General features: G+C 50.8%; 8 protein-coding genes across 8 annotated transcripts; 4 read left to right on the top strand and 4 right to left on the bottom strand.

Moving 5' to 3' along the window:
• Positions 1–70: 70 nt before the first annotated feature.
• Positions 71–1,977, bottom strand: AO090020000211 (CeGAL family transcription factor; the record flags this gene model as incomplete). The annotated part of the gene is made up of 3 exons (XM_023238111.1): positions 71–461; positions 517–1,000; positions 1,053–1,977. The coding sequence occupies 3 exons, from the start codon at positions 1,975–1,977 to the stop codon at positions 71–73; spliced, it is 1,800 nt and encodes a 599-aa protein (XP_023092741.1).
• Positions 1,978–3,596: 1,619 nt separating this feature from the next.
• Positions 3,597–5,645, bottom strand: AO090020000212 (FAD-dependent oxidoreductase; the record flags this gene model as incomplete). Its single annotated transcript, XM_001824512.3, has 3 exons — positions 3,597–4,504; positions 4,562–5,139; positions 5,194–5,645. The coding sequence occupies 3 exons, from the start codon at positions 5,643–5,645 to the stop codon at positions 3,597–3,599; spliced, it is 1,938 nt and encodes a 645-aa protein (XP_001824564.1).
• Positions 5,646–6,722: 1,077 nt separating this feature from the next.
• On the top strand, positions 6,723–7,218 carry AO090020000213 (uncharacterized protein; the record flags this gene model as incomplete). The annotated part of the gene is made up of 2 exons (XM_023238110.1): positions 6,723–6,898; positions 6,993–7,218. 2 exons carry the CDS (start codon positions 6,723–6,725, stop codon positions 7,216–7,218), a joined length of 402 nt encoding a protein of 133 aa, XP_023092742.1.
• Positions 7,219–7,311: 93 nt separating this feature from the next.
• On the top strand, positions 7,312–8,201 carry AO090020000214 (uncharacterized protein; the record flags this gene model as incomplete). The annotated part of the gene is given in 2 exon segments (XM_023238109.1): positions 7,312–8,156; positions 8,174–8,201. 2 exon segments carry the CDS (start codon positions 7,312–7,314, stop codon positions 8,199–8,201), a joined length of 873 nt encoding a protein of 290 aa, XP_023092743.1.
• A 554-nt stretch (positions 8,202–8,755) lies between these two features.
• AO090020000215 (uncharacterized protein) lies at positions 8,756–9,457 on the bottom strand (the record flags this gene model as incomplete). The annotated part of the gene is made up of 1 exon (XM_001824515.1): positions 8,756–9,457. One exon carries the CDS (start codon positions 9,455–9,457, stop codon positions 8,756–8,758), a length of 702 nt encoding a protein of 233 aa, XP_001824567.1.
• A 1,228-nt stretch (positions 9,458–10,685) lies between these two features.
• AO090020000216 (NAD-dependent succinate-semialdehyde dehydrogenase) lies at positions 10,686–12,302 on the top strand (the record flags this gene model as incomplete). The annotated part of the gene is made up of 3 exons (XM_023238108.1): positions 10,686–10,715; positions 10,772–10,835; positions 10,921–12,302. The coding sequence occupies 3 exons, from the start codon at positions 10,686–10,688 to the stop codon at positions 12,300–12,302; spliced, it is 1,476 nt and encodes a 491-aa protein (XP_023092744.1).
• Positions 12,303–13,254: 952 nt separating this feature from the next.
• Positions 13,255–15,911, top strand: fluG (extracellular developmental signal biosynthesis protein FluG; the record flags this gene model as incomplete). The annotated part of the gene is made up of 2 exons (XM_001824517.1): positions 13,255–15,616; positions 15,682–15,911. The coding sequence occupies 2 exons, from the start codon at positions 13,255–13,257 to the stop codon at positions 15,909–15,911; spliced, it is 2,592 nt and encodes an 863-aa protein (XP_001824569.1).
• A 676-nt stretch (positions 15,912–16,587) lies between these two features.
• AO090020000218 (putative sensor histidine kinase/response regulator) lies at positions 16,588–20,553 on the bottom strand (the record flags this gene model as incomplete). Its single annotated transcript, XM_023238107.1, has 6 exons — positions 16,588–16,838; positions 16,911–18,661; positions 18,695–19,962; positions 20,023–20,161; positions 20,222–20,348; positions 20,505–20,553. 6 exons carry the CDS (start codon positions 20,551–20,553, stop codon positions 16,588–16,590), a joined length of 3,585 nt encoding a protein of 1,194 aa, XP_023092745.1.
• Between the last annotated feature and the right edge of the window lie 1,377 nt (positions 20,554–21,930).

Here is a 21,930-nt window from a genome sequence, read left to right as displayed (position 1 = left end):
GGGAACTGACTGCCGATGTTGTTCCCGTTGGTATTTACGCGCAGGTGTAACTTATTATGTGAACGTATGGCTAAATGTGAAACCCGAAATTCTGATCGAAGTTCTCTTCGATTAACCAGGGCCCATCCGCCACGGTCCACAGGTCATTCCACCCGGATTCAAAATCTCCGGGGTCTGGAAAGGGGTACGTAAGAGGAAAATTATTGATCGACGAGTCTCCAAATACAACCGAAGGGTGATATTGCGGAGCTGGCCTGGGGTCCTCGACAATGTTAGTGGGGTAATCCGGGGCTCTATCTTCTGCAGGCCCTGGGCTTGCTGGTCGGTTGTCGATTGGGGGCGTTGGCGGTGGGTTGGATAGAGCAGATTCTAGATCGCGGATGGCTTCGATGCAGGTCTGCGGCCAGGTATTTCCTCTCAGAGATAAGTTTTGGAGGATGGACAGGCCAGTTTTGGCGTATCTAATGCAATGTTGTTAGGCCTGCTTCTTATGGCTCAGAAATATCTCGCTCTTACCGTGAAGCGGATAGCACGGGAAAATCCCCTTCCCATGCTGCATATACTAGGATCAAACAGCTCATCCAGACGGCCCATGTGAATGATGGCCATACCAGCGGCACGGTTCCCTGACCGCCGGGCAGGACATACCCTCTGAGCGCAGTGATCAGTGACCTAGACGACTCAATACACACCTGCAATGCCGTCTTGTACTCTGGCGACGATTGCTCGGCCGCCAGGAGTGGCCTGTTCATCGAGATGATAGACTCATGGCGGAAGACGATTAGCAGGAGACGATGAAGTGGTGTCAGTCCTGGGTCCTCTTCCACGGGGTAAACATCATCGTAGACTTCGTTCCACCAGTGGGCGAGCTCCCCGTTCACCTGAGTTGCGGTGTTGGAGGTTTCTTGGCTGTGGAGGATGGACTTATTGCGGAGTTCGAGGACTAAGCCTCTTACGCGGGCGAATTTGGCCAGATAAGTGAGTAAGCGGAGGTTTGGATCTAGAACTTTAGATGTGAGTGCTGTAAATCAGGCGGAAAACTTGCTACTTACCGTATACCCCTTCACCGTGTCTTTCTATTCCTGGATAACACACGTCGATGTCGTCATCTCGGATACTCAGTGGAATACCTAGGGACTGGGAGAGGTATCTTTCTAGGCAGTAGATCGACCAGAATAATCGCTGTCGGACTGCAGCTTCTTCTGGACTAAAACAGGCGAATCGCGCCGGACATCGATGTAGACCGAGATGGAACGCGGTGCGCGTTATCACGCCACCGATTCGCGAGGCGGCATTCAATCGCAGCAGCGAAGCGAGGAACAATGCCACGCTAAAAGCCGCCTGGAGGATGGATATTGTAGGCGGGTCGCAGAAAAGCGTGTGCAGGCTTTCCATTGCCTGATCAACTGTGCGAAAGACCAGCTTTGCGGGCACAGGCGTACTCCTCGTAGCAGTCACCTGACGACCATCCATCAGAGAAATAGACACAATGGACCGGATGAGAATCACGTCCGTTGTCTTTACGCCGTCCAACCCGCCCTGGCTAATCTGCTCAAGCAGCTCAAGGAACTTTGGGCCAGAGAGGAACGGAAACATCGGATGCCAACATTCAAAGTAGCTTCTCGTCCATTGCACAAGCTGTTCAAATGAAGCTGTCCAGGACCGGTGGTCCAGCTCCTGCGGCGCCCACAGCTCTTTCTTCACTGCCTGCGCATCATATCCTGGGCTCTGGAGCAATTGGTCATCTTCACCGGGAACTAGATTCTCCTGTGTATTCTTAGACTGGCTCAGGTGCGCTGAGCGACGGGCAAATGAGTTGTAGACAGTGCGGATGAAATGAATGCCGCTTGAGCTGCCGAGGAACGTGGCGGAGCCATTGTCAACGAAAGATTTCCTCATCACACCAATTTCTCGCGGCGGATTCGATTTGTGCCGTTTGGCGGGAGAAGTGATATAATCATGGTGCGGTGAGTCCATGATTCAGCGATGGGGGACAAGATTCTTATTGGATTGGGAAGTGATAGTAGCCGGAAGAGCTTGATAGAGTTGTGTGGGGGTGGAGACAGGTTGCCAAGTGCAGCATGATAATCACCCCTTGGCGTACAGCGTTTCAAGCCAAGTGCATGTCCCCGTAAAGAGTGTGTGGGTATGTTCTTCGTTCCACTCGCATGATACACAGAGGCTCGTTGAGCTTGTCTTTGAGGGCGACGATCGTCTGGGGGAATGAAGGGGGTAACTTGAAAGCAAGTTCCCCCGGAAATATATTTTCCACCCTACGCAAGCACGTGGAGAAGATCACTTAATCCAGCGAATCAAAAAAACCGTAACTCAATTTAAAAAAGAGGAAAAAAGAGGACAAGTGAAAAAGAAGAAGATCTAGCTGAATAAAAACTAGAAAAAGAGACTTAAACTAGCAAATCTATTATCTACTATAGGTTGTCAACCTCTCGATCATGCAAGGCATGCACAGTCATGCCTCAGGCACAAATCGCCTCAGGCAAATTACGAGATTGTCCAATCACACGCGACCGGACTTTCTTCGTGCGGCATACATTTGACGTTGCCTCCAACCTAAAGTCTCCAACTCGCCATCTTATAGTACTAATATCCACCAGAATCCATATTATGATACCCGCAGAGTAAATAAGATAATCACCCAACAAAAATGACTACAGACATCATGGCGACCGCTCATCCCCAAAACCCCATCTCCTGCGAACCATGTCGACAGAAGAAATGCAAAGTCAGTATCCGATGTCGATCGAGATAGCATTCCTCTGAGAATTTATCGACGCATTAACTGACTTACTACTTCAGTGTGACCGACTCCTGTATGCGCAATCACTCACCACGTTCCCAAATTAGAACTAATGATTAAGTCCGATCTGCACACAATGTGCCACCACTCCATTATCTCAAAGCAAATGTATATACCCCGAGAGTGGAAAACGGTTCGTATATATACATCACGTATCTAATAGATGTGCTATTCTACATACTAATGAGTACTAGAGGTCTCCCGCAAGGGTACATCACCCATATTGAACATCGTCTCGCAGCGACAGAAGCAGCTTTGTTCTCGGTATATTCCCAGATACGGGCGGGAAGTACTGTGCAACCACAGAGGCAATCCCAAATACAGGAAGGTAGTCTTGCTGTTCCTGTGGATGTGGTGGCTTCGTCGAGGGGAAGTCGAATGGAAAGTATGGCGGAGTGGCAGGCGTTGCCACTGAGGGCTGGAGGAGAATTAGAGAGATGGTGGGGGGTTAAGAAAGGGGCTTGGGGGATAGACGTTGATGATGGGGGATGCTCCTCTGCTAACTTTGGGCAAGACAACGAGAAGGGGTTGTTGGTTGAGGATCGGAATGGACCTGAGATAGGGGGAAGGGAATCGAATTTAGAATTAGACAGTGGGAAGATGACTAGAGCGGAGAGGTTGGCAAGGCTTGAATCGAGGGTATATTTTTGAACTGCCTTTTTACTCTAAACCGATTGAGTATGTACATATGTATGATATTGGGTGTAAGATGTAACGTTCACTACTGTACATGGTATGAACGCTTGAAGATTTACATGTATGATGACAAATGAGCCAATCAGACACGGCACAACCGGCCGTTCTGGTCGGGAAGACCATCTTGGCTTTTCACCGTCCAGTCCTCACTACCAACTCCGGTAGGGGCATAGAATAATCCCGAGGGATCATACTTTTGCTTGAGTTGGTACAGGCGTTCATAATTCGAGCCGTAGAACGACTGTTGGAAGTTTGGCTCCAGAATGTTCGCTTCCGACATGTAAGCACCCGCCTCAGGGCAGGTCTTGCGCCAGATCCCAAGGACGTTATTGGCGAAATGCTCCATCTGGTTGAGGATCTGGGTGTTCGTGGAGTTAGCAGTCCAGCTCGCCGAGGTAATGGCGTGCATGAGCGTCTGGCGGAAGGCTGGGTTAGCTGAGCTCTCCGGGTAACCCTCTGGCAGTTCAGCCTTCATGTTGAAGGCGAGGAGCGGGTATCCGGCAGTGACGGTAGTCTTTAGGGCGTTGAAAGTCTCGTTAAGAAGACTGGCATCTTCCCAATTGGCACGGGGGAACAGACGTGAACCGGTCACCATCGTCGAGGAGGCGACAGTCTCAAGAGGAAAAACAGCGTCCCAGGCGTCGTAGAAGTTGTCATGGTACTTCGTGTCGGGAGTATATGGGATGCCCAAATGGTTGAGCTCGTCGAACCATGGCTTCATCAAAGCATTGAACTCAGAAACGGTGTGGTTGACGGCGAAGTAGGGGTTCATGAGAAACGAAAATGAGTTGGTTCCGGTGGACATCACCCAGAAGTAGGCGTAGGTGCCGGCGTCAGCGTTAATTGCGAACCGATCCAAGTAGGCGCGGACACCGGCCCAGAAGGTGTCGACGGTGACGTTGCCGCCGGTGGAGAAACTGAAGGTTGATGTTGTCACGCCAACCTTGGGGTGCACACGAGAAATGATCGAGGTGACAATACCGTAGGTGTCTGAGTAGTACTTTGATTAGCTTAGAGCGCAATGAAAGATTGGGAATCACCACGTACTGCCACCGCCACCACGGAGAGCCCAGAAGAGATCCGGATCGGTTTCTTCCGTTACGGTCACAAAGCGTCCATTTGCGAGGACAAGCTCCAGAGCGAGCACTTGGTCTGCAGCTAAGCCGTAGATACTCGACATGGGCGAGTGACCACCACCAAGGACGTAACCGCCCGCGACGCCGACAGTCTTGCCTTCACCACCGACTGCAGTGAAACCCAGCTCCTTAGCCTTTGCATAAATCTCAGTGGCCTGGACACCGGCACCCATCCTCACGGCCGGACCACTGTATCCCTGACCTTGATAATTCTCAAGATACTGAATATCCTTGAGGTTATGGGTCCAAATGCCGAGAGCTCCGGCACCGGTAGACTTGCCGTTGAAGTCATGGCCAGTGTTCTTGACAACCAGGCGGATGCCAGTGTTACGAGCAAAATTAACAGCCAGCTGGATTTGAGCGACCGAGCTTACATTGACGGCATATTTGCTGTAGCCGCCCACGGTGCAGGTACCGGATGTGTCATCAGTGGGTAGACACGTCCGACCCTCATACAACGGCCACATAATTGAGGCCGGGTCAGCGGCACTATTAGATTAGTCAGTAGAGGAAGATTAATCTACATATCATACAGGGACGCACTGGAGGTTGGAATCAGTCCAGTTATTCGAGACAAGGTTGCACTGGGCGCTGTCGTATTCTGGCCATGATGAAAAACAGGATGATGCCAAAGGAACCGTCTCAATCAAAGCACCGCCGAGAAGCCGGTCGAAGAGTGACCAGGTGGAAGTGGATGGCCACTCCGAGTCACCGGGAAAGACCTTACAGGCGCCGCTGTCGCCCAAGCTCAATTTGGATGAGCTAGAATTGCTACCAAAAGCAAAGAGGCTTGTGTTATTCTGGAGGTTGAGCTTGGTGAGCACGCCATCCGTCGACTGAAGTGTCTCGCTATGGAACAGGGGAGCTCCTGCAGCGGTCTTGGAAGAGGGAACTGCAGTTTCAGCAGGCACAGAGGGAGATGGCGCCGCCCGAGAAGAAGTTAGGAGGGCAAAAAACGCAAGGATGAGGTTTGCGGAGGACAAAGTAGGAGCCATTATGACGGCACCAGCGCACGGCTGGGCGGTAGACAAAACTGTAGCGGTGGCGTGAAATGAAATATTGATGGGGTAAGCGAGAGAGGCCTATGGGATATTATACATTTGACATGCAGTCTAGATTGCCGGTGTCTAGACTACATCGAGCCCCTTGGCCGAACGGTCGGTGCTAGCGGCGAACGCATTGAGAAGCGAGTCAGCCAGGCTTGGGGGTGCAGCCAATAAGTTGTAAATAGCTGTGTTTAGCTTCATTGTTGGATTCTCATATGGAGCCTTCATTATATGACAAGATGGCGGCCTGGTAGCCGATGCCCTAATTCGTCAATCGAAGATTCCACGGATGGAGTCAATGACAAGGGTAATTTGACTAGAGTATTGTTTCTGAGCGTCGGGCCTTGCTTCCCCCAGTAGGAAATCCTAATTGGCAGTACACTTACAGAGATCGACCCACAGGAAGGATCATGCAATCTTGGATACGGTCTCCACTTAGTGCATAGACTTCGGGTCCTTGAGGGTGAGAACCGAGGCAGTTGAACCCATTCGAATAATGAATTATCCGTTTGTCTGTTTCGTTCCATCCTCTGGATCGTTCGTCACCCCCCTTATGTGCCCTTTATTTGGCGTAGAAGCTCAGGCATAGCCTTTGATAGTGCTCAGTTAGAAAACCAGGATGTGATCTGTTAAGAGTCGCCAAGCGGCCACGTGATCCCACAACGATCTGGATAAACAAACCTGATCGATTTTATTAAAACATACTATATTTGCGGCAGACGGCGAAATCCAAGGCTGAGAGTGTTGACATGCAAGGGGAGACTGTCGCACGACCCTATAGTAACACGTATCGCTGTGATGGAGTGATGTACGAAGGCTCGATGCATCAAACTGGGATGGATCCCCCTGCCAGATGTACGATTCTCTATGGTTTATTGTGTCATGCAGCCGAAAAGCTGAAAACAAGCGGTGAACCGCTCCCCATATTGACAAATGTCACGGTACGAAGCTATGGTACATATAACACCGGATCCACCGCATACAAAAACACTGAACGGAATACTTGCAGGCTAGTATAAGGACAAGATGGCGAAATATTACCCCCTGTCTCAGATCCTTACCGTGGCCAAGGTCCATCCATTTTACTCTGATACCCAATGGGCTCCTACACGCGAAAGATTATCTGACATCCTTGCGAATTCCAATGATTACGCCGAGGATATTCACCTTCATTCCTTTCCACCCACAGAGAAGGCCAAACTGTAAGATAGCTCGACCTGTGATTCAATTTGAGAGTGACTCACCACTTCTTCCAAAAAGATACAAGCACATTGCTCGACTTACCGTGGATACCAGCCCCCAAAATGGTTATCGACAAAGCACCTATATTAGCACGACTGGGGGTGGATCTGGGGGTGCTCCGATGGTGTTTGCCACAGACTCTTTGGAGAATCGTCATCAAAGAGCAGCGATAGGATCCTTAATCCGGGCCTGTCAAATTATTGAGCCAGGTGACTGGGTCTTAACCATGCATGTCTCCGGCCATTTCTACCGGCAGGTCAATGCACTACGACGCTGGTAGCGGCTTGTGGCTAACGATTTTCACAGAGCTCTTGATCTCACGACAGAGCTTCTCGAGTCTGCGGGAGCCTCTGTTTTATGCGCTGGAGCAGAAATGGAAATGGAAGCGCTAGTTGACGCACTGAATCAGTATCGTGTCAATGTGGTGGCTGGCGATGCAGGGCAATTAGTCCAGTTAGTCCGATATCTCGACACGCTGCCTGTCAACCAGAGAGCCTCTCTCCAAATACGGAAGATGATATATACATCCGAGCCTATGACGCCCGCACAAAGAAAATTTATTACATCGGTGCTTGGGGGTGTCACCATCTGCTCGATGATTGGGAGCGCAGAGGCTGGCCCATGGGCTGTATCTAACCCTTTGCTGACCGGCTATAATCCCGAGTCGCCATCTGCTGACTTTATCTACGACACTCGAGCGATGCTTCTCGAGGTCCTGCCTCTATCGTACCAAGGTTCAGAAGTGAAGAGTAATTGTCATGATGGGTGTATAGCGGGTGTTCCAGACGGCGAGAAAGGAACACTTCTGCAAACTTCTTTGCAGCGGCTGCGGAATCCTCTAGTACGCTATGTCTGTGGGGATGTCGCATCTCTTCATCCACTTCCTGCGGAAGTTCGGGCAAGGTTGCCCGCAGAGGAGGCTGAGCACTACCGGATTGTCCGTATCTATGGGCGTGACAAACGGATCAGCTTCGACTGGTACGGGGAGTACTTTGAGTTTGAGACAGTTCAAGCGCTCATGCGACAAGCCAGTTGGGGCATCCTTCAGTGGCAAGTCATCCTTTGGACCAAGCCGGAGGGATTGGACAAATGCTTGGAAGTCCGTCTGTTACGAAGCACAGCGTCGGATGGGGCTTTACTGAGCGAAGAAGATTTGATTAAAGAAGTCAAGCACTTCTTTATGGTATTTGATTTCAACGAAAGTCTTTTCCAGTTGAAGTTCGTCACTGGTTTAGATGGGTTCGTTCGCAGTGCAACGGGTAGGAAGGTACCCAACTTTGTAGATAGGACCACTTAACGCGCTCAGAAAGAGATTACACAGGGATAATAGTTAGTTGGGCTGACAAAAGATCTTATGCTGAAGTCCCCCAAGCCCACTACTTAAATCCAGGGCTACTAAATGACCATAGTGCATTATCCTCGACCATACATACTAGTTCCATGCCATAATGAATGAGCAATCTTTGCCTCATGCGTTTGTTAGGGAGCGCATTTGAGGGCTTAGAAGACAGAAGTGCACCCAGAAGTCCTATACTTTTGTCATGCAGTTGGCTAATTGATCCGGCCGAAGCCGGTGAATGTCGATAACTATATCACATTTTACTACGTCACTAACTGGGGACGAAGGGCCCTTGGCTTTGCAGTTTACTGGTTACAAGGAGCTCTAGGTACAGCTGTATGTGCTCTCAGACAGACCCTCTTCTATTGATTATATTACTGACCTAATATACATGTCTCGTTGCGCCTTGGTTATAAATCTATTATCCAATAAATCCTCTATCTTACCTACCGGAGCACTCTAAACCAAGAAAGTGAGATCATTCGACCCCATTCAAGATAATATTTTCTAACATCTCCCCCTCCGGATCCTGGTAGACCATGCTCCGGAAACATGACTGATCACAGTGGAGTAGCTCCTTTGGACTGCCGGACTCTACAATCATCCCGTCATCCATGACAAGCACCAGATCGGAATCGGCAATGGTCTTCAACCGGTGGGCAATGACGAGGAAGGTGGGCTGAGATTGACCAAGGGCCGAGCGTAAGCTTCGCTGGATCAAATCGTCAGTTGGGTTATCAACGGATGATGTCGCTTCATCCATGACAAGGATCTTCGGTCGTCGGATGATGGCTCGAGCGAGACAAAGGAGCTGCTGTTGTCCATGAGAGAGATTCTCTCCACAGTCGGCAACCGGCTGGTCCAGACCTCTTTCTGTGGTTTCCTCCGTGAGGAGGCAGTCGTGTTCCATATCGGTGTCTCCTTTGATTAGAGATTCGCGGGCTGACTCAGTTGAGGATGCTCGGAGTGTGGAAGAAGTGGGCTCTGAGGCGCTGTCCTCATTCTGGTGCCATCCCACGGCTTGTAGCGCGCCCGCAAGCACGGCGTCATCGTAATCGCCAAAAGGATCAAGATTCGACCGCACAGTTCCGCGGAAAAGTACAGGATGCTGCGGGATGATTGCAAGTTGACTACGCAACCGACCAAGGCTCACCTGCGAGATATCGACATTGTCCACCATGGTCGTGCCGTGGGAACTGGTCTATTGTGTCGATCCGATAGTTCTGTAGATCTACATATATTTACGGAAAGGTATTATGATCTATATGTTCTTCCAATTGTCACCCCCTTGCGAGCTCGGTGGAAATCCCTCCAATCTTCCAGTTTATAAAGTATGACTACTGAAGGCTGCTAGAAGTTCTGGTAATATTTCAGCATCCTTATGGAAGGTTTTTTTCCCAGCGTTCTTATGGAAAAGTTTCATACTCCGGTAGTCTCCGCCATCGACAAAGACCGAGGCAACATACTGAGTTGTCCCTACCTTGAGAACTACATCTTATGCATCACATACAGTTGTTAGGCGGGAGCTTCTGGAATTTTCTTACTTTAGCTTCTATTAATAGCCCCGTGCATGTAAGATCTACCGTCTATATCTGCTAGATGCGTAGGTAGGGGATGCCTCCAAATACCTGAGAGAATTTCTTAATAATACTTGCTAATAAGAAGTTATTGTTTATTGATCCATGTTCCCGCTTTTTGCTTGGAAATAAAACAGGGGCAAGAGAGTGGTGATGGGATATAACGTGAGTTTGGGGGATACATATATCCGGAGATCCCGCAGACCCTAGAACCTACTAAGTAGCGCACTGAATAGCCTAAGGTCACCGCGTGTGCCTTACACCATACTCCCTCTGGCCGCGTATATTGATGTTTATTTTTGCATATACGCTAATGTAAGATTTTCCACTGCCTTGCCAAGGCCATACTTAATTGGCTATTAACACAGGATTCAGCTTATTAATGCATTTATTGTAACAAATATCAATGTACCTGGCCAGAGGTAGTATGGTGATGGTTAATTCATCGTACTATGGAGGAAACGTGATACCTGCATAGATGTCTTTATGCCTTCATGTCTTCTCCCTATCTAAGCCTCAGAGCCTCTGTCTCTCGTTCTTTTCAATGGATAATTTATAGACATGGAAACACGACACATTCGCTTTTTTTTTGTGGGGTGGATATGATTTAATTCGAAAGCAATGGGCGGGGACTTTGATATATCCTGTGACAAGTTTTCACTACCATTGCCGAGGGTAAGAAAATCCAAAGAGGGGTTGCGCTGCGGGGTTGAAAGAGCATCCCAGATGCCTATAAATTTTGATCTCCCCCTTTCTCTTCCTCCCGGTATTTATTTCTCTGTAGCGACGGAATCCACAGGGTCAACCGTACAGACATAGTAGTAGTTCATCATGGCGACAGAGTATAAACTACCGTTCGAGGTATGTGTCCTTTCATCGCGATCGGATAACAACCCCAATTAATGCACGGTTAATAGCTGAACGACCCAAGTCTGCTCCACTTTGACTCCTTCGTCGGCAACAGCTGGGTCCAGGCGAAGAGTGGGAAACGCTTTGAGGTCGTTGGTACAGTACCAGGTAACAGGCCTACGTAGATACGCCGGCTACTAACCTCGATAATGTGAAGATCCCGGAACCGACATTCCTTGGGCCAGCTGTCCGACCAATAGTGCCGAGGACGTTCCATCAGCTGTGGAAACCGCGCACGCCGCGTTCGAGCAATACAAGAAAAGTAACCCCCGCCAGCGAGCACAATGGCTCCTGAAATGGGATACGCTCATCCGGGAAGCCAAGCCCGACCTCGCCAAGATCCTCACACACGAGACGGGTAAGCCGCTGGCCGAGTCCTACGGAGAAATCGACTACGCGACCGGTTTCACCTGGTGGTTCGCCGGCGAAGCTGAGCGCATCCACGGCAGCATCAGCGTGCCCTCGGCGCCAAACCGCCGGGTCTTCACGGTCAAGCAACCCATTGGCGTGGCGGCCGCCTTAGTGCCCTGGAACTTTCCCATCGCGATGGTCCTGCGCAAGGCGGGCGCGGCGTTCGCCGCGGGTTGTACCATGATCGTGAAGCCGAGCCCCGAGACACCGCTGACAGCGCTGGTGTTGGCGCATCTAGCGCAGAAAGCGGGTTTCCCGGCGGGCGTGTTTAATGTGCTGACGACGGATCTGGAGAATACGCCGTCGTTGAGTGAGGCGTTGTGTAAGCATCCGTTGGTGAAGAAGGTAACTTTCACAGGCTCTACGCGGGTCGGGAAATTGATTGCTTCGCACTGTGCGCATGGACTGAAGAAGTTGACGTTGGAGCTGGGCGGGAACTGTCCGTTCCTGGTGTTTGATGATGCTAATCTGGATCAGGCGCTGGATCAGCTCATGGCGTTGAAGTGGCGGCATGCTGGACAGGCGTGCATCACAGCCAACCGGGTGTATGTCCAGGCGGGCATCTATGATCGCTTTGCACAGTTACTCAAGGAGCGTACGCAGAAGTTGGTCGTGGGTCATGGTGCCAAAGAGGGCACGACGATGGGCCCCGTGACCACTCCTCGGAGCATTGACAAGGCACTCAGCCAGGTCGAAGATGCCCGTCGACTTGGAGCCGACGTGATTCTGGGAGGGAATAAGGTCACGGATACCAAGGGGTATTTCTTTGAGCCCACGATCCTGACGGGCATGACCAAGGACATGTTGGTGTCCCGGGAGGAGACCTTTGCGCCTATCGCTGCCCTCTATAAATTTGAAACGGAGGAAGAGGCAGTGCAGCTGGCCAATGACACTAGCATGGGACTGGCCAGTTACGCGTTCACCAAGAATATTGATCGCATGTGGAGGTTACTAGAGAACTTGGATGCTGGCATGATTGGCATGAACACGGGTAACTCCTCAGCCGCGGAGTCTCCATTTGGAGGCATCAAGGAGTCCGGGTATGGTAAGGAAAGTGGGAAGGAGGTTGCCGTGAATGAGTATCTGGTGACAAAGACGGGAACTCTTACGATCGAGGGACAGTATTAGTAGGCATAACAGAGGGTCTTATGCGTACAATGCAGGTTAGGTGTCCATTTTGGACTGATTCGACAAATTGATTAACTGCTCTAGGTAGTCTAATCGAGAAATGTCATGCGGTAATCAATCGTAGTGAAAAGGCACGGACCTCAGGCATAAATGAATATAATATAATCGATTACTTATACTCCGTTTGTTGTCGGAGTCCAGCTCCGAAGAGGCACTAATTACTCGATGGGGTCTAGCGGATCCGAGGAGCATCTAAGTTTAGTTAGTTTCATCCAACTGGGCAAAAAAGTCGGCACTTAACCGCTTTGGAAGTTGCCGCTGCTCGTAGAGATTACCGGATGCAGTATAGTGCACGAGCTATCCAGTGATCATCGATGGATTTGGTTTGATCTTCTTTTTCATCCACTCCTGCTTTTTCTATCTTTCGCTCTCGAATGATTGATTGATTGATTCCAGACGAACTCACGGTCGTCGAGTCTTCCGCCTTGGGATTGGCATGATTAGCCTTCCCTGTGACAGGAAGAGTGCCCTGCCAATCATGCCAGGACTTGATCTCTTATCCCCTCCGGCGCTGAACTAAGCATTCTTTCTTTTGAGGTAACATCTCCGATATTGTCACATCGCGCCTTAACTGTCCTGTTCCAAGTCCGACCATCTCGACGACTTGATCGACACTCGGACGCTGACGAACTGCCTATTTGGGTAAGCATCTACTGCTTTTTTGTCCTTCTATTTTTGTTCGATTATTTTCTCTTTTCTCTTGCTATCGGTCCTCCCTGGGTCGGGTCGTTTATATACTCCTCGGTCTTCTGTCCGGGTCGACACTCCTCTACCTGTCATACAACTTCCAGAACCTATTCTGTGATGAACATACTATCATTTATCTCATAATTACGACACTCTTCCTCTAAACTCTACCTAATCATAATAATCAATCTTTCCTTAATCAATCATGGATCTTACTTCCCTCCAATCCTTGATCCAAACACATCCCCTCATTGATAACCATGCCCATAACCTCTTGAAGCGTGATGAGGCCTGCAACTACGCCAAGTATCCCTTTGAACAAATCACTTCAGAAGCCCAGGGTTCCGCCCTGGGCAATGCCACCTCTACATTACCATTACACCGTGCCGCCACACAGCTCGCCGCGCTCTACCGCTGTGCCTCCTCCGACTGGGACCATGTCAAGGCGGCACGCGACGCATGGGTACAGCGCGACTATGACGGTCTGATTCGCGAGTGTCTGCAGGGCACGCATACTTTGCTTCTCGACGATCTACTGACCGATCAAGACATTGAATCTTACGAATGGCATGACCGCTTCACCACATCGCAGACCAAACGGATTGTGCGGATCGAGATATTGGCCGCTGAAACAATTTCCACCCTGATGCGGGACGACGCCCGGCCTCAGGAAGGAGACGTCTCGGTGCTGCGGGAGCGGTGGGAGCAGTTCCGTGAGGGCTTTAAGCAACGTATCGCCGAGGCGATCGCAGACCCCGCAGTGGTGGGGTTCAAATCGGTGATTTGCTACCGAACTGGGCTTAACGTCCAGCCTATCGAGGACAGCGACGATACCCTTCTGCTCGAGTCATTCGGGCGTACGGTTGGCCAAGGACAGGGGTCTGCGTACCGGGTGGAGGACAAGCGGCTGAATGACTGGGTCGTCCGTCAGACGCTCAATCTCCTGCAGTCCGCTAAGGCCGCCACCGCATCGGCCCCCAACAAACCTTTGCAGCTGCACACCGGACTGGGCGATAACGACATCGACCTAGTGCTCGCCAACCCGGCTCACCTGCAGTCATTAATCGCTCAGTACCCGGAAGTAGATTTCGTATTGCTGCATTCTTCGTATCCGTACACACGGGAAGCCGGATATCTGGCCTGTGTATACCCCAATGTCTACCTGGACCTGGGAGAGGTTTTCCCTATGGTGAGCCGGGATGCACAGGAGTCCATTCTGCGTGACAGTCTAGACATCGTACCCACTACGCGCTTGCTGTGGAGTACCGACGGCCATTTCTTCCCGGAAACCTTCTACTTGGCCAACAAGCAGTTCCGCGATGTGATGGAAAAGGTCTTCGTCGATTATGTTCACTACGGCGATTTTACTGTCGATCAAGCGAAACAGGCGGCTGCTGACATCCTCTTCCACAACTCCAATCGTGCATACAGCTTGAACGAGAAGCTCGCTTATGAGGCACCGGTCTCGGCGAACTCCGTGTCCGCCTCGTCGACCGCTACTCTCGATGCATTCATGCGGGGTAATCCCGATGTCAAGTATATCTGGATGCAATTCATTGACTACACCAATACGACCCGAGTTCGGATGTTCCCTGTCGCGGAGTTCGCCAAGATCGCGCGCAAGCAACGTCGGGTGGGCATTTGTCTCTGCACCCAACTGATGCTGCAAGATGATAGCATTGCGCCGGAAGGGTCAGTCACAGGCCAATTCTACATGGAGCCGGACTTGTCCAGCCTTCGCCGCAATGTGGGAATCGACTCGAAGAGTGCCACCGTGATGACCTACTGGAAGACGGAAGAAGGCGCCCCACTGCCCGGTTGTCCGAGGACAACCTTGCAACGGGTCACAAACAACCTGCGCGAGCACGGTATCGAGGTCACTTGCGGCTTTGAGATCGAAGTCATCCTCTTGAAGCCCATCACGAACGACGCGGGCGAGACCGATTATGTTCCCGTGGTCCGGAACCACTCCTGGTCCCAAATGACCAGCGACACCCGGAAGATGGTCCCCTTGCTGGAGGAGATTGTCGAAGCCCTCGCGTCTATTGGCATTCATCTGGAGCAATTCCACGCCGAGTCTGCCCCGGGCCAATTTGAGTTCATCCTGCCCCCAGGCTCGCCCATCGCCACGGTAGACACCCTGATCAAAGCCCGCCAAGTCGTCACCTGTGTGGCCGAGCAGCACGGCCTCCGCGCTACGCTCCACCCCCGTCCACTCCCCCACGCCGCGGGCTCGGCGTCCCACGCTCATGTCTCCATCGCTCCCCCCACCCAGGAAGACGCCTTCCTCGCCGGCGTTATGCGTCACTACCCAGCCTTGGCGGCATTCACCCTGTCGCAGGATGTGAGTTACGACCGCGTGAAGTCAGGTCTCTGGGCCGGCAGCGAATGGGTCACATGGGGCACGCAGAACCGTGAAACCCCGATCCGCAAGATCTCTCCAGGCCACTGGGAGATCAAGACGCTCGACGGACTAGCCAACATGTACTTCGCCATCGCTGCCTTCCTCTCCGCCGGTTACCTAGGCGTGAAGGAGAACCTCCCTCTCACTGTCAAGGATTGTATCCGTAAGTTCACCCCCATCTTACAGTACCCCTTGAACAGGATAAAATGAATTAACAAAACAAAACAGACGATGCCGCCAAATTACCCCAAGCCGAGCGCGAAGCCCTAGGCATCACAACCGAGCTTCCCAAATCTCTCACCCAAAGTCTAGACGCCCTGGAGGCAGACTCCGCTCTGCAGAGCATCATCGGCGAAACCGTCGTCAATAATTACACCAGCGTCAAGCGCATCGAAAGTAAACGTTTACTCGCCATGGACGAAACCACCAGAAGAACGTGGCTTCTTGAGCGTTATTAGATTTGATTCATATCCATGACTTGCCTTTCCGATACCTTCGTCTGATGACATGGCATATCTGCATATGTCCTATGATATCCTGAATAGATTATTTAATTTTTACGGTTTATGAATGATACCTTAATATATATATATATATATTTTGAAACTTCTCATTGCAATTTTGGATTATCAAGCACTGCCGTGAGCATAGTAGATTTCTTGTAAGGGAACACGGCATTTAATCTAGATGCTTTTCAATATAGAGAATTTCTATAGTCTAGATTCTTAGATATTGGTAAAGGTGAAGAGGGATTATGCTCTAAATTGCTTGAAAATGCTCTATTGGTGGCAGATGCTCAGTGTATGCATTTTTCTTGCTTTATGCTTCTAGGATCCTGATTGAGTGGCGTAGAAAAAACAGACAAAACAAAGCTAGATTTCTAAATGAAACATATGCCAGGATGAAGAAGATGACACCGCTTTAAGATGCCTACTAAAAGCAATACAGCTGCGCAAGAACATATGACTCGTGTATTATCATCATGTAAGGGTATCACTCGTGACAGATCTAAGAACATATCCACATCTAATGAAATAGCTAAAAACAAATCAACCAGCCGCCTATGATAGATGCAAAACAAATGCAAAGTGTAATCCAATCCAAACCCGGCAGTCTATTGCCGATCTAGATGGATCATGATGACAGACACCGGTTTCCTAGGCCGTTCTCTGCCCATTCTTCCAAGAGTCGCGAGACCTCTTTGAAAGAAACCGGTTTCGTGAGGAAAAGATCGACGCCGGAAGTAAGGGCTTCCGACTCATCGCGCGAGCTGCTGAGCCCAGTCAGGGCGATGATCGTCGCAGGCGTACAACAGTCGCGTTCCTTCTCGATCGCTCGAATGGCCCGCGTGGCTTCAAAGCCGTTCATGACTGGCATCGAGATATCTATTCGTTTTGGTTAGAATTTCCGTGATTGCCCGACTAGTTAGCGGGTAAGAAATCACAAAGATAACTTACCCATAAAAATCAGGTCATAGCCTTGTTGAAGCCTTTCAACGGCATCAACTGCTACTTTACCGTTCTCAGCAGAGTCCAGCGTAGACAGGTTACGTTTCTTCATGAAGGTCAGCATGAGATTGAGGTTGATAGCGTTGTCGTCCACGACAAGTACGCGTGCGAGGCGCTGGGGCTTGGATTCCGGCTCCTTGATTTCCGACGGCGATGGATCCCGGACTGAAGAAGAAGGAGACATTATGGTCGGAAGGATTTCTGGAATTTCACTATGTGTTGGGGAATGTGCTGATCCAAGTAACGATGATGCGCCCGAACTGCTCGTGGCGTCTGGTGTTAGATCTGCCACATCATCGGAGAACTCGGACTCGAAGCCGCCTTTGCCATCGGGTATGAACTTGGGTCGTTCCGGGAGGACAATGGACTTCGTGGTCGGGATGCTGTTAGCGTGTGAATCAAAACACTTCCGAATGCTTCTGGCAAGTTTGTGTGGACCACATGGCGGACGGATGATATTGACTATGCTAGCGAGAGAAGAGCACTCTTTTAGCTTCGTAGCTCGGTCGACGGATTTGTCGCAGAGGAGAAGAAGAGCTGGAACTTTTGTTGCAAACTGCTTCTTCAGATCTGCAGCTGAAGTGGCTCCTTCGGAAAGGACGATGTCGACAGGGCCCTGAGACGACCAGGAGACCAGCTCGAGGCCGTACCACTCGGTCAGGTAACGACTAATAATAGACCACCAAGGATGGCCTGCTATCTCATCTGGCTCCACGCCGGCGATAGCAACCCGTCGACCTGCATGGTTGTCTCGTAAGAGGCGACTTTCGGTTGGGCTGTCCTTTTCTTTTGCGGACGGTGACCGCGGGGTTAGCGGGTCCTCGGCGATATCTTCAACATCCGGTCGCAAGAGAGGCAAAGTGACCTTCACAGTAGTCCCCTCACCAGGCGTGCTATTCACATTGATGCGACCATTCAGCGATTTCACAAGACTCCGGACGATAGATAGCCCCAAGCCAGTTCCCACGGCCAACGTATCCTCCTGTGCGAACGGAGTGTACAGGCGCCCGCGCAAAAACTCCTCCGAAATGCCTTTTCCGGTATCCGAAACAACGAGGGTCACTAACTCCTCCATGCCTGACCGGCGACAACGACCCTCAGCCTCGGTCACCTCCAGTCGCACTGACACCCGACCTGAATCTGTATATTTCATAGCGTTGCCAAACACATTCATGATAATGCGCCGCAAAGCTCCTGGTTGGGTCTGATAAACCCAGTCATTTTGTGCAATGTTCACGACGACATCCACTTCAGGTCGAGGGTGTGAAAGACTGCCTTTGTCGCCTGGATCCTCCATAGGTGACACCACAACAGGCTGGTCAGATGAAATAGTGGACTTCTGACCGTACGCATGTCCCAGACACACGCCTTCTACCACTTCCTCTGTTAGAAGGGCTAGGTCTGTTGATACATACGTGTCCAAATGAGCTGATAGCCGATCAAGCGCCCGATAGTCGGATGGTACTGTTTTGTCCCGCTTGATTTGACGCCATGACTTCTCCAATGAGACAATCTTACTGTAGTCTAGAACCTGGTTCATCGTGTCCAGTAATGTCCGGCCACATGCATCGATGGTTTCCAAGAGCGAACCCTGAAAGTCATCCAGTTTCGTCCCACTCAAAAACTCAGCCGCTGCCAAGATACCGTGCAGGGGACTGCGTAATTCATGCCTGTGGAAGAGATACCGATCAATAGCCGACCTACGAGACTAAAGATTTCAGGGATATACTTACGAAATACTGCCGATAAAGTCCCCCTTCTGACGGTCAGAAATAAGCGATTCGACCCGGCTATACTCTGCCATGATCGAAGACCCAAAGCCAAGGACAGAGCTCAGTTCCACGGACGAGTTGAAAACTCTGGTTTCGACCGTATTCCAACAAAAGCAGCCAGAGAACCATTGGGAATTGGCGGCGTTCCACAAAGGCACGAAGAGAACCTGGGTTGCGTTTGGGAAGTAAAGGTTCAGCATGGAGTTTTCCAAGGACTTCCACTTCTTTCCCGTACCCCTGCCTAATTCGGAGGTCTTGGTAGCTCGAGAACGACTCCGAGAAGGCTTTTCGTCGTCGGAGCTAGAGACTAAACCATCTCGGTGGAAGGACCAGAGCTTTCCTTTCGAATAGCGCCGGAGCAGCTGATGTAGAAAACTACTATCGAAATTTGATGCTGGGTAGAGATTAGAGCTGCCCGGTCCCGGCGCGAATGGTTCATCGTTTGTCGAGATAGCCAATACGGGAGCCGGCGAGCTGTTTTCCGTGGAACAGTCGCTGCCGCTCTCGATATCGAGCATTGGTGTATTGCCTGCCTCCAAGAAAATGACACCGCCATCATCGCCGAGCTCAAGACTCTCGCGTAGCAAATTTGCGGCGCGCTTAAAGGCCCACGAGTTACCATGGACTTCATCCAGCCGCTGATTCCCCCGATTACCCGACCACCAATCGGGAAGTGGCGACAAGCCGGAATCGCCCCGACCCTCCGACATGGAGCTGATTGAACGGGCATCACTGCTCTGGGATCGCCGCGAAGGGAGCTCGAAACTGTTGAGCGAACCGACTGAGAGGTGATTCGCTCTCAGACAAGAAGATTGGGGTGTGCCCGGAACCGCCGCGAAGCTTCCAGCATACGAAGGATGTGACGTATCCACAAAGCTCGAACTACCCTCAACAAAACAGCTGAGACCCCGAGATAGCCGAGCTGCACGTCTCCCCTCAGAAGCTTGACGGCTTACTCGCAAATAGTCCATGATAAGCATACTCACGGTTTTCATAGTCTGCTTGTCGGTGTCGGTCAGCCCATCATGGGGTTTAGTGTCCAGGATGAAGAGGCAGCCGATATTGATATTGGTCTCCGTTGTCAGAGGGGTTCCTGCGTAGAATCGAAAGTTGGGTTTCTCACGCACAAAGGAAAGGCCCTTGTACTCGTCATGTTGGCTTAGATCATCGATGACCAAAAACTTGCAGTGGCCTTCCTCTTTCTTCGAGGGACCGAGCGCAACTGTAGCCTACACGAGAAAAGGTCTAATTAGTGAGTGGATATAGTGTTCCCGACAAGTGAGACATACCGCACACATCTTCCATGCCTCGGTAGAAATGGTGCTACAACCACTCCAGACCCCATCTCCTGACATCTCATGCTTATTTGATGTAGCGGTCGACCGCGTTGACTGTGCTAGGATAAATTGTGAGTTACGATCCGAGACACTAGATAGCACAATGATTAACTACCGCAGTTCAGTCAAGAACGGAACAGATCCCACGTACCTTGTCAACACACGCTCGACATCCAGACGCAACGCTGCCAGCTGCGCGAAGGATGACAACGTCGTATTAGGATTGCCCAGGACCAGAGCCTCCTCTGGCACGACCGTAGATGCTGCGCCGGTGGAGCCTAGTAACGGTGGTTGCGAAGAGATTGACGGCGACGGAGGGGTAGCGAGGGACGAATCCTGGATTGGAGCCGAAGCTGAGAAAGGCGAGCTATTGCTGCTGGAGGTTCGGTTCCCACTGAGGACTCGTTCTGGTTGAAAGTAGCGATAGAGCTCACGAACTCGGCGACCGGTATTGTGATCATCGCTCCTGTGGTTGGACTCCATGGTTGTCGAGTACGAGATAACGACTGGAACGAGAGGGGATAAAGCACGAAAAGAGATTTAATCGTTTAAGGGTTTCAGTCGCACTCCATCGTCAGTCCTTTCTCTTAGGACAGACTGTTGTCGGTTGGATTGGGTGAGGCGCAAGGGAAGAGCCTCAAATCTGAAGACTCTTATGGATGTTACGGGGAAAAGGCGGAAAAGACCAGAGAAAAAAAAAAAAAGAGTAAACAAGGGCTGAAACCGGGGGGTCCAAAATGAGTTTTATGAATAATGTCCCAGACAGGAAACCGGTTTAATATGCAGGCCGCGGCATGTGCCAAGAGGCGGACAGCCGATGGAGCAGTTGTCGTGGCTTGAGGGTACAATCCCACGGTAAGGAAACAAAGACTCGAAAAAGAAGGGACAACATGTTGCCTCATATTGAAAGTTTTACTGGGTCAGTGGCGATGGGTGATCGCACAAATGACAAGGCCCAAACAGGACGACATCATCCACTTTGGGATGCCGAATTATATGGCCGTCCGGGCATGATGCTGGTTTGGTTCCCCGCGACGCCGGCTGATTGGAGGTACCTGTTAGCGACCATTGGCACGGCAAGGGGGGAAAACCTCAAGACCCATGCGATCTCAGATGGCTGAGCCGGAATTGTAGTCACGGTTATGATGATTGGGGACTCAGTGGAGGAAGATGATGAAACGACATCCGCCCAGCTTGTATTCTCACTGGATCACCTGCAGGAGCCACTAGGCTGCGTAGGGTAAGAGTGGAGCCTGCAGTTCCAGGCCACCCTGTTTTCGGTCCAAAATGCCACCACTGAACGTCCAGATCGACGCGTTGGCACCTTTAGCCCTTCCGCTCTATCGGAGAGCTCCGCGCCTTTTACTATTAACTCCTGTCATGCATGCACGATTCAATTTAATTCAATCGAGCTTGTCAATCTCACTGGCTGATGTTTTTGCCGATGATTTATCAACTGTGATCAGTTGCGTGTTAGTCCCTCGCTTGGCTTCGCTCTTGTTTTCTGCTCAAGTCCCTCTCGATCGCTGCCTCAGGCGGGGCGCCTGTCACGGGCCCTGACTAAGCGTTCTAGAATCCCAGGGATTCGCGGCGGTGTCCCGTGGTTCAGTTCCATTACGTCTTTCCAGCTAAGTCCTTGGGATATCATTAAGTAATGCACTATCAATCATGTGAGTTGCCTAAGATAGTTTCAGACAGATAAAGTTGATATCACTCTATACTATATATATACTAGCTCGCCATCTATATTGTACATCATGACGACGCAGGGACGTAACAATGCATATGTACTTCAACGCTCACATATGTCCAATCATAACTCATCAAAGGCGAAAGGAATACGACCGGCGAGCACCGTGT

Source organism: Aspergillus oryzae, chromosome 6 (genome assembly GCF_000184455.2).
Source record: "Aspergillus oryzae RIB40 DNA, chromosome 6".
NCBI classification, from domain to species: domain Eukaryota; kingdom Fungi; phylum Ascomycota; class Eurotiomycetes; order Eurotiales; family Aspergillaceae; genus Aspergillus; species Aspergillus oryzae.
Note: the sequence above shows the minus strand (reverse complement) of the source record. Positions and strands in the feature narration are given on the sequence as shown.